The sequence below is a fragment of the Otolemur garnettii genome, unplaced genomic scaffold (genome assembly GCF_000181295.1).
Source record: "Otolemur garnettii isolate 467f Iridium unplaced genomic scaffold, OtoGar3 scaffold00008, whole genome shotgun sequence".
Lineage (NCBI taxonomy): Eukaryota > Metazoa > Chordata > Mammalia > Primates > Galagidae > Otolemur > Otolemur garnettii.
Window position 1 is genome coordinate 7,960,179 of NW_003852403.1, and position 11,344 is coordinate 7,971,522.

The following is an 11,344-nucleotide window of genomic DNA, read 5'->3' on the forward strand; positions in this document are numbered from 1 at the left end:
TGGTTAGTGTCTGTAATGGTTATGTTCTGCTGCATGAACTGGAAGCACACCAGAGCTTGTGTCATTTGTGGCCTGTGCACCCTTTTCTCCTCCAACATCAAGCACCAAAGTCTCTCTGTCTCCTACCCTACAAGACAGAGTCTTAAGCTGTCGCCCTGGGTAGAGTGCTGTGGTGTTATAGCTCACAGCAGCCTCAAACTCCTGGGCTCAAGCAGTTCTCTTGCTTTAGCCTCCCAAGTAGCTGGGACTACAGGCGCCCATCACAATGCCCGGTTATTTTTTCTTTTTTTGTTGTTGCAGTTATCATTGTTTTAGTTGGCCTAGGCCAGGTTTGAACCCTCCAGCCTGGGTATATGTGGTTGGTGCCTTACCCACTGAGCTACGGGTACCACCCCGGGGTTACTCATCTTTATGGCAGTCTGGTGTACAAACACATCTTCCTTGGTGTCATTCCTAGTGATGAAACCATATCTGTTTCTTACATTGAACCATTTTTCTGTTCCTCAAACCTTCCTTGTGATGACCTTCTTGTCCCCGCCAGCAAATGCTGCTGATCTGAGGCCTCCCTGGGGCCACTGCTCCCTGCACCACCGCCCATGGTACTGGGCTTGGTGTGGGCAGCACTGAGGGTGGGGGTCACAGGAGAGGGTGGTGCTCATGGTTGTGGTGATGGTGACTGGAGCTGGATATGGCAGTGGAGCTGCTTAGGGCTCTCTGGGGTCTGCTCTCTGCTTCTACTGCCTAGTAATTGTCTATTGAAATAATGTCAGAAAGAATATGAATGGTGTCAGCATCCTCCAGAAAGGGTTTGCCCTCTTCTCTGGAGACAAGCCAGTGGTGGAGTGTCACCTCAGCTGTTATGGGATGGGTTACAGTGTTTCACCTTGATCTTAGGGGGTGGCCCTCCAGTGTTCCCAGCTGAGAGCCTGGGATGTTTCCTAGGGTCTTTTCTCCCTAAGGAGCCTTGACTCCTAGTTTTTATCTCGTCAGTCCCATGAAACTGCAAAATACTGTGCTCTGTGTTTTAGTGACTTTTTAGATTCTTAGTTTCTTGCTCCTCACAAATTGGAAATCATGTTAGGGGAAAACTTCTGATAGCAGGCGTAGTTCTGTGCCTCTTCCTTCTGTCTGGACTCATGGCCCCCTCAGGTCCTGGCTTCATTGGCAGCCCTAAACTCCACTGTGGTCTCAGCTGCTGTTGAGATTCCCCAAAGCTCTTCTTGGGTTCTCAGTTCTTAACAGTGGTCCTTTGCCTGAGTTCTCTACCTGTAGCAGTGGCTTTCTGCTTGGTTCTCTGCCTTTAGCATCAGAGTGCCGGGGTTCTCAGTCCTTAAGCAGTGATTCTCTGTCTCATTCTTACCCCTAAAGCCTGCAACTGCTGTGGCAGGGGAAATTGGCCTATGCTTTGTGGTTCCTTTCCCTCCTGGATCTTGGCATGTCAAATCCTGGCTGTTATAGCCCTTCTAGAATTCCTTCAACAAGACATTGCTCTTTTTATAGTTGTTCTCAAAGATGTGTTGCAAGCTATTCCATTCTACCTGGGAGTGGTAATCCCTATGTAATAGTTTAAAACTCTCCCTGTTCCATCTGCAGCTTCCAGCTGCTATGTGGCAGCCCTGGTGCCCCTTCCCCCTTGATTGTGCACCCATCATGATGGCTCCTGAGTAGACTGCAACTCTCTATCACCCAAAGGACAGTGGAGGGCCTATGCACAGGTGTCTCAGGAATGCTTGCAGAGGACTGGTTTTTCTTTTACCTTAGTCTGCTAGGGCTGCCGTAGCAATATATTGCAGGCTTGAACGATAGGAGTTTATTTTCTCACAGTTCTGATGTCTGGGAGTCAGATCAGGGTGCCAGCATGGTCAGGTTCTGGTGAAGGCTCTCTTTGTAGCTTGCAGACAATGCCTTCTTGCCATCTCTTCATGTGGTGAAGACAGCAACAGAGCTCTGTAGTGTCTTTTCCTCTAATAAGGCCACAGTCCTATCTCTGACTCTTATGACCTCATTTAACCTTTATTATCTCCTACAGACCCTGTCTTCAAATACAGTCATGTATTTGAAGGGGGTTAGGGCTTCAACATATGAATTTTGAGAGCACACACTTTAGTCCATAGGACCTTTTATATTTTTTTGATCTTTGTAGTGACTTGGAAGATAGCACTTTTTTTTATTATTTAGTTTTTATTTCATAATTGTAAGCTTAACTCTGCAATCCAGCTAGACATGGAGAGGAATAAGGAAAATATGGAATCCAAAGAACTGCAGTGAGAGCACAAAGATTATAGGATATTGTGAACAAATGGGATAGATGAGTGCTCTCATGAGCTGCAGAAGAAATGTTTTGGTGGTTGAAGCAAAACATGAAGTCAGATTTTTGCAGTTGTCCTCAGTCAGTAATGGGGATCTTCTTGCTGGCCTTGCCATTCTTGGACCCAAGGTGCTCTATGGCTTCCATAGCATTCATGCCTTCTTTTACCTTGCCGAGGACCACATGCTTGCCATTCAACCACTCAATCTTGGTAGTGCAGATGAAAAGCTGGGAACCGTTTGTGTTGGGTCCAGTATTTGCCATGGACAAGATGCTAGGACCTATATGCTTTAGGACGAAGTTCTCATCTTCAAATTTCTCCCCGTAGATAAGCTTGCCACTAGTGCCATTATGATTTTTCTTGGCACAAAAATCCTGGAATAATTCTGTGAAAGCAGGAACCCTTATAACCAAATCCTTTTTCTCCAGTGCTTAGAGCACAGTTTTCTGCTGTCTTTGGAACTTTGTTTGCAAACAACTCAAAGGAGGTGTGGCCCAAGGGCTCACCACTGGTGGTGATATTGAAGAACATGCTAGGGTTGACCATGGCTGATACCAGACAACTATACGAAGTGGCAGCGTCTGCAAAGCCCATATCACCTTTTTAATTAATTAATTAATTAATTAATTAATTTTTTGAGACAGAGCCTCAAGCTGTCACCCTGGGGAGAGTGCCATGGCATCACAGCTCACAGCAACCTCCAGTTCCTGGACTTAAGCGATTCTCTTGCCTCAGCCTCCCAAGTAGCTGGGACTACAGGTGCCTGCCACAACACCCGGCTGTTTTTTTTGTTATGGTTGTCATTGTTGTTTGGTGGGCCTCGGCCGGATTCGAACCCATCAGATCTGGTGTATGTGGCTGGCGCCTTAGCCGCTTGAGCTACAGGTGCGGAGCCCCGTATCACCTTTTAAAGAAGGTCATTGCAGTCAGTGATCTAAGTCTATAAGCCCCAATGCCAAGCCTTTGCCCTGATTAGCTGTGATTTTGGACAGACCATTTTTCTTCTCCAGTTGGAGTCATTGACTTGTAAGATGCTCTCTGGTACTGTGATTAGGTAATTATGAGCACTTCCCAACAAAGAGGATTATTCAGGGAGGAACAAGAATCTCTAAATTGGTACCCCATGGTTAATAGTCATTTAATGGAGAACATGATTCTTGTTCAAGTAAATTGAGAGAATATTGATTTACTGTCCATTGATGGGGAAGTGGATAGATAGAAGCAAAGTAACTGTGTGTGGGATGTTCATAGGAATAAAGACAATCAACTTGCATCAGCACAAATGTGTTACAGAAACATGACGCTGAATGATGGGGGACAGGGATACAAAATACTTGTAGTAACACATTTTATTGAACAGGCACCCATGCACACTTTCTAATTTTTTTTAGTGTGTAAAAGTCAACTTAGAAGATAACAAACATCTGGAAAGATATCTTTCTAGCTCATAACAGTGGTTACCTCCAAGAAGGCCAGTACTGGGAAAGGGTGGCAGAGAGGGTGTGGGCTTTATCTGTGAAGTTCTGGTTGATAAAAGAGAACATATGTTTGTATAAACTCTTCTTGGAAGAAGTTCTTTGCCCTGCGACTCCTCAGAGTCTTCACTCAGAAACGTTTGCATGCGATCTCGTGGCGATGAATGGGACCACCAAACACTTCTCTGATTTTAGACAAGCAGAGCCGCTGGTCACCAGGTCTGTAAATGCTGTATGGAAAGCTGCATAGGCGTACGTGGGGTAATCATCAAACTTAAGAACCACACATACAGAGGTGAGGCGAAGGCACAGATGAGGCTTTGCTCACTCCCCTCTCATTTCTGTTCATGAGGTTGGTCTTTGCAGGCTGGTACTGTGCCTGGCACCAATATTTTTTGATTCCCCCCCGAAGCCTTTGCCCTTTCTGTTCCTACTCTCCAGTCGCACCTTGCTCTGCACATGTGTACAGATGCCTCCAGGCCTACCCTCTCACAGATCCCTTTCTCCCAAGCCCACTGCTACCTTGAGCTCTGCTCATCTCATCATCTCCATGCCTACCCTCCTACCCTGATGGGGTACAGCTCTCACCCCACTTCCATCTCAGGCCCACCCAGGGGTCTCTTCACCCTCTATTCTAACCCACGGTTCCATTTAAGCCTTCATGCTCCTGGAATCATCAAGTAGCTCTTGGACACTTGTCTTGCTTTTCATGAGTTGCTATGTAGTGACCTTAGTTAGAGTGTGAATTTTTTAATGGCAAGGGCTATACATTCTATTCTTCTTTGTGTTTGAGATCGCAGCACAGTAACTTATACCAGAGAGATGCCAAGAAGATACTTGCTTGCTGGTTTTTAGAATCTGTCTCCCTGTAAGGACTTTTTAAAATTCATTTTGTGGGAGGAGAGGTTTGTTATGTGTAGCAACTAGGATGTTGGTTTGAATGCTTTAATTGAGCCCAAGGAACAGTGGCTTATGCATGATAGAAAATTTATTTCTCTGCCACGTGCAATTTTGAGCTGCTGGGTGGTCCAGGAGAGGCAGCTCTATTCTGAGGATCCCAGGGACCCAGGTCCCTCCTCTTTGTGGCTGTGCTCTTTGATAAGGATTGTTCTTATCTTTGTGGTCAGTTCTGGCTCATGACACTCACTGCTTCTGGCTAATGAGCGGGAGGTGAGAGGGAAGGGAAACCTCACCTCTGTCACCCACTGGGCAGGTCTGGGTCATGTAGTCACACCTTCTGTCTGTGTATGTTAGACACTCTATCCTGACGCCGCATCCCCAGAGAGCAGAGTGAAGATGGGGTGAAGGAAGCAGGTGTCAGGCACACGGGGAAGAATCAGAGCTGAAGAAAGTGCAGGGTGATTGGTCAAGACCGGCTGCCTTAGGTGTTCGCAGGGCCAGAGGATGGGAGTCCCAGAGTGACTGTGCCCTGGTGTGCCCAGGAATGGGACTTTCAATGCAGACGTGGTTGCATCCCAGGCAACCGGGGTGGAGTAAGATCAGGGAGCTGGATCCCCAGCCCTCCTGCCCTTCCACTTCAGCCTGGGCCCATGACACTGCTATTCTCTATCCCTCAGATTCGGTGAGCCTGGCCTATCAGCGGGTCCAGAAGGTGGACTGTACCTCTCTGAGGCCAGTCCTGATTCTGGGGCCTTTACTGGATGTGGTGAAGGAGATGCTGGTAAATGAGGCTCCTGGCCAGTTCTGCAGATGTCCCCTTGGTAAGAGTTACCCTCTTGGGCCTCCTGGGCTGTGTCTGTCCCAAGTCCCTGCATGGGGGTGGCCACACTAGGACCAGGCCTCAGAGCCCCCACATGGGTCAGATCCAGACCTGGCTTCTTGCTCTTTGTCCAGAAGAGGGCTTAGTAGGATGGGGTTCCTGATGGCTATTGGGTGCAGGGTTCTTCTCCCTACCTTTCCTGAGGCTCAGCAGGGCCTGGCCTCCCGACCCTGTGTTTGTGCTTTGCAGAGGTGATGAAGGCCTCCCAGCAGGCCATTGAGCGAGGTGTCAAAGACTGCCTGTTTGTTGACTACAAGAGGAGGAGCGGCCATTTCGATGTGACCACGGTGGCTTCAATCAAGGAGATTGCAGAAAAGGTACCTGTGGCTTTAGCCTGAGGGTTGCTTACCTATGGGAGCTTTATTAGACTCCCCTATGTGTAGGTCTTGGCCCCTTGTCTGTGGTTCTCTGCCCCAAGCAACTCGGAGCCTCAATGAGTGCATGTGTCATGTAATCTGAGCCTTCAGGGATTCTGAGCATTCGTGCTTCCAAAACCAGCAAGTGAAGCCCTTGGTGGGGTGTGGGAATTGCCCTGTGTACCTGGCACCACTCACTCTCTAGGGGGATCTGATGAGAACTTTGAGCTCTAGAGAAAGGCCTCTTGGGGAGCATCCCATGGTGGGGTCCCTGAATGGATCTGAGCCTTTGTGCACAGTTTCACATGCACCTTCTTCTGGGGACAGGGAGCACACTTTGTGTCAGGTCTCTGCCCCCATAAGGATGGGAGCCACTTCTGTGTGTCTGGATGCCTTTGAACATCCCGGGCTCAATTAGCCAGGCAGCAGGAAGATGGGGACACCTGTGGGTGTGTTGGTGGGGCAACTGCATGTTATCGGAGCATGTAGGGCTCCGTTTTTTGTGTAGCTCCATGTGTCCTGCTGGGCTTTGGTTTCCTTCCCCATCAAATGGTGTGGGCTTCTCACGCTCTTAAGTGCTTAGTGCCCAGTTGAGGTGGAGCTCTATGGGGTCAGGAGAACTGGAAATGGAGTGCCTGTGGCCTTTCTTTGAGGCTCAGGGAACCATGTGTATCTTTCAGTCACAGCCACTCAAAGGTGCACAAGTCTCCGACTCATTGCTCAGTTTGGCAAGAAGTAAGGATTTTGGGGCCATGGGGTGGCCAGGCTTAAGAAGTTCCCTGAATCTGGGCAAAGGTAGGAAGGAAAATTCAGAGTTGGGCCGGCCAGACCCCACCCAACCCTAGCTTCCAGCCTCCACCTCCACCACAGCTGATGAGGTCTGTCGGGGAGACCTCCCTGGGTCAGATGGCCCCACAAACTCTCACGTGTGGCTTTGTGGCCTTGTTCGTGGGGAGAGCCATGTGTGTTCATTTATGGAGCAAGGTAGCACTATAGGAGGAGAAGGTGGGTCGTGCTGGCAGCACATGAGCAGGACTGCCTATTGGCTGTCCTCCAGGGCTCACTTTGCACTCCACTTCCCCCAGAACCGACACTGCCTCCTGGACATCGGCCCCCACGCCATCGAGCGGCTGCACCACATGCACATCTACCCCATCGTCATCTTCATCCATTATAAGAGTGCCAAGCACATCAAGTAGGTGGCCAGTCCTGGGTGCAGCTTGGGCCTTGCCAGGGATGGGCTGGTGGTTCAAGCAGAGCTAGGGCGTGTTGGGGTCAGGGGTTGAAAAAAGAAGGATGAGCCTGTGTAGCCTTGAAATAGGCAGCACACGTAGGAAGCGACCCTTCTCCTTTTGTCCCCGTGCCCTGTTCAGAGGCAATGTTAGCCAGGCACATCTCCCTCCCCACTGCCCCTTCACTCTGTCCAGGTGCTACCACAGTCCTTGAGCAGGACCAGCTTGGTCTGTGTAGCCCACCCTCTGCCCCTTGCTTCTCAGCATAGTGCCCAGAGGCCAGAGGAGACTTGGACAGGGCCTTGCTTTTGCTGAACGTCACTTTCCACACTGGTTGGGCAATGCGCTCGCCAAGGCCTCTCTGTTTTACCTCTCTGTGTGCCAAGCCTCTAGCACCTACATGCGGGGCCATCTGGTTTGTCTGCTCTCAGTGCACACACTGGGGTGCTCAGCCTGGTGCCTTGGCCATCCCCACAGGGAGCAGAGAGACCCCATCTACCTGAAGGACAAGGTGACTCAGAGGCATTCCAAAGAGCAATTTGAGACAGCACAGAAGATCGAGCAGGAGTATAGCAGGTACTTCACAGGTAGGTGTGCACAGGCCCAGAAAGGGCAAGTGGGCCGCGGAGAAAGAAGCAGGCTGTCCCTAAGACAGCTTTCTCAGAACTGGTGCTGGCCCACACTTTCTAGATGCTGAGAGTGATTTCATGAACATTTTCAATTTTGAATGTGGTGTCCTGATTACAGTCACAGGTCGACATGAGGATTTCTACAAGTCAGACGTAACATAGGTAGCACATAGCACAGCCACAGGCTTTTCAGGCAGGCCCAGGCCTACAGCCTGGGTGACAGGAGCTGTGGCCATCTGTCCCTAGCACTTGTAAGTATAGGCTAGTTTGGTGTGGGATTTGGTGAAGAAATGATTCTACCCCTTACCATCTCCATTCTTCCAAATGAAACAAATCCACAAACATGTGGCCTCAATTTACCTATCTTGTAGCCTCAACCTCCTTAGGAAAGTTAGTCACCTGTAGGGTGTTAGGATTGCAGTCACAAAGGAGGGGACAGGCATTTTGATTTCATTGTGTAGAGTGTTGTGATCTAGTCCAGAGCCCACTGTGTTGCCTGCACATGGGTATGCGTGTGGGTGCACATGTGTGGGCAGGTATGTATTTTAATTTCTATTCTAGTTGATTGCAGACCCATACTTTAGCCAAACATAATAACAATTCTGAGAGAAGTGAAATTTGTTTTTTGTTTTTTTGTTTTTTTGGTATTTTTTTGAGACGGAGCCTCAAGCTATCCCCCTGGGTAGAGTGCCATGGCATCACACTCACAGCAACCTCCAACTCCTGGGCTCAAGCGAGTCTCCTGCCTCCGCCTCCCAAGTAGCTGGGATTATAGGTGCCCGCCACAATGCCCGGCCATTTTTTGGTTGCAGCCATCATTGTTGTTTGGCAGGCCGGGCTGGGGATTGGAACCCGCCACCTTAGGTGTATGTGGCTGGTGCCTTAGCCACTTGAGCCACAGGAGCCGAGCTGAGAAGTGAAATTTGAAACTCCAAAATATGCAGAAGATGAGCCCTGATTTTATTTTTATTAGATTCAGCAGACAGAAAATTATGATGTCCTATTTCCATAGCCATTTCTAAAATACTCATTTTCAATTTCTGAACATTGCCTTGTCATGGCAGGGGGGGAGGCTCTTCTGTGGAGCATACTTGGACAGGCATGGCCTAGTGTCTGAAGATACGGTATTGAATGTCTGCAGTACAGAGCTGGCCCGAGATAGAGACGAGTCATTTTTGCTGTGACTCCTCTGGGCCGTGGGGTACCTGGTCTCTTAAACTCAATCCTTGTCTGTAGAGCCTTGCTGCCAATTGGACCATGACAATATGCCTCCCAAACTGCTTTCTCTTTGCTCTCCCCCAATTGCAAGACCAGACAAACTCACACCAGGCTGTCAATGCAGTGGGGGTGGGCAGTTACCATGTGAGTGGTCCACTCACTAACCAGGGGGAGTTATCTTCCCCAGTTTCTTGCCAGTGGAGGAGAGTTGTGTGGGGACAAGGCAGAGTGCCATGTAGCTCAAAGCAGGCAGCCACCCAGTAGAAAGAGCTCAAGCTGTATTTACTTGCCTCACACCTGGGGTCTTAAAAAGAGCTGAATGAGACCTATGTGTGTTTGGGGGGGGCTCTTTTGCAGGAGTCGTCCAGGGAGGAGCCCTGTCAAGCATTTGCACTCAGATCTTGGCAATAGTCAGTCAAGAACAAAACAAAGTCCTGTGGATTCCAGCCTGTCCTCTCTAGGAGAATGCCATGCTGTGATGTGACTACAGCCGGCCTACTGGTGTGAATGCCTGGCTCAGCTCTTTTTTAGACACCGAAAACAGAAGTCTGTCTGGATACAGACATGCAGAGGAAGGATCCAGAACCAGGACTGCGGAAGCACCTCCTTTGCAGACAGAGGCCGTGGCTGCCTGTGACTGGCCCAGGCCGGCAGACTCTGCTCCTCTCACACGTGTGCTTTAAGACAAAACAGAAAACACAAATGACTTTACATAGAGGGGTCCAACACCTTTCTTTAGCCAGCTGACCAGAGATGCTGCAAAGAGGACCTTTCAGATCACAAGTTTACAAGCCTTTCTAAGTATTGGGTGGTTTATGTTTACTTGAATGGCTCCGGGCTGCCGGTGCCCAGCCCCTGTCCCCTCTGTCAGTCCCCTGTAGCTTTGGTGTTGGCTTTGTTCTCATCTTCAGCAAAATGACCCTGGAACCTCGTGGGGGCCACTTGCTTTGGGAGGCTCTTCTCAGTGGGACCAGAGCATTGACACGTCTTGCTCCTCAGTGGCACCTCTTCTGGAAGGACAGTGTGACTGCAGGTGCTCAGACCGCCAGTGGCTGCAGAACCAGTGCCTTTGTGGGGCCGACTCACCAGCAGCGGCATTTTCCTCCCACAATGGGGAAGGCTGCTTTGGCGTTCTTACAAACTCGTCTCTCGGCCTCTCTCTCCTGCCATCTATGGCCTCGCGTTCCTTCTCCATCGCGTTTATTGCTCACTCATCATCTCCGGTCCTTTGGAGCTGTGTAGGTTCACAGGACACATCTGGGCTCTGGGCAGGGTGTGAAGCCAGGGCTGATGCATGCATCCTCCTTAGGTTCTGTGAGTCCTGACAACCTTTATCAGTGCAATGATTGCAGGGTAATTCTTAAAATTTATAGAGGGTGGCAGGTACATGGGTTCTTTTTAATATGAAAACATTCATGTTTCAGGCTTTGAATTGAGAGCTTTTAGGGGAAGCATAATGGTAAGTGTTGTCACTATCAAAAATCTAAAAAGAAAAACTGGGGTCTTTTGATCTTGGTTATAGCACTCATGGCATGAACCTCATTCCATGAGGTGTCTTTGTTTAGTGGCTTTTTTTTTGCACTTCTGATGCTGGACGTGTCTGGCTGAAGGTTTGATGTGCTTCCTCTGTAAACTGTGCGTCCTGTTAATAATAGGTACTGTACTGGGCTCTGTCTAAGTGTCATTGGGGTAGGATCTATATTTTAATACTGTTCCTAACATTTCATTTTACTAGCAAGAAGTTTCCAATTTCATTTTATTCTTTGTAATTCTAGACACTAGATTGTAGTTTAGCCATTACTGACATTTTTTAAAAAGGGATATATTTTCTTGCACAGTTGTTCAAAAAGAGACAAGTTTCAGTCCTCAATGCTGTCCTTTGTTTTACAGGTACAAATTTTCTAGCTCAGACAACTAAGAAAAACTGTAGACTATTCTTGAGGTATTAAGTCACGTACCCTGTGGGGCCAGGGGCTGTTTTTCTGAGTTGTGGGCAGAGTCAAGACTGTGATGGTACAGTGTGCGCAGACAGGTACTGAGCTGACAGACTGGGATTATCTGTACTAAAATGTTACTTTGTATCAAAAGTTAAACAGACTTTAGTACAACAAATAAAGGTCAATTTCTGTAATGTGTTATGTGTGAAGATGACTGAATTCCACTAGCTTTCCATCCTTCCCTGTCCCTGTTTTCCTTTGCGGCATGCAGCTGGCAGTGGCTGATGTGTGCGGTTCCTTCCAGCTCTCGTGATGATCAGAAGCCCCTGCTCCCTGCTCATCAGTGCCTTTCTGACTCTCCCTACCCCTTCCTTCCTGTCTGCCTGTACATTGTGGTGTGGGGCAGCT

The 11,344-nt window shown here is 48.8% G+C and overlaps 1 protein-coding gene and 1 pseudogene across 1 annotated transcript in view; one reads left to right on the plus strand and one right to left on the minus strand.

Annotated features, from left to right (window-relative positions):
• DLG5 (discs large MAGUK scaffold protein 5) overlaps positions 1-11,130 on the plus strand; it is a 150,445-nt gene extending 139,315 nt beyond the window's left edge. Inside the window, exons 28-32 of the mRNA XM_003783744.3 lie at positions 5,362-5,505; positions 5,754-5,881; positions 7,006-7,115; positions 7,630-7,739; positions 9,357-11,130. Of these exons, the coding sequence (XP_003783792.2) occupies positions 5,362-5,505; positions 5,754-5,881; positions 7,006-7,115; positions 7,630-7,739; positions 9,357-9,460 (596 nt within the window). The 3' untranslated portion in view covers positions 9,461-11,130. The remainder of the gene's footprint in view (positions 1-5,361; positions 5,506-5,753; positions 5,882-7,005; positions 7,116-7,629; positions 7,740-9,356) is intronic.
• Positions 2,319-2,855, minus strand: LOC105886374 (annotated as a pseudogene).
• Positions 11,131-11,344: the final 214 nt, after the last annotated feature.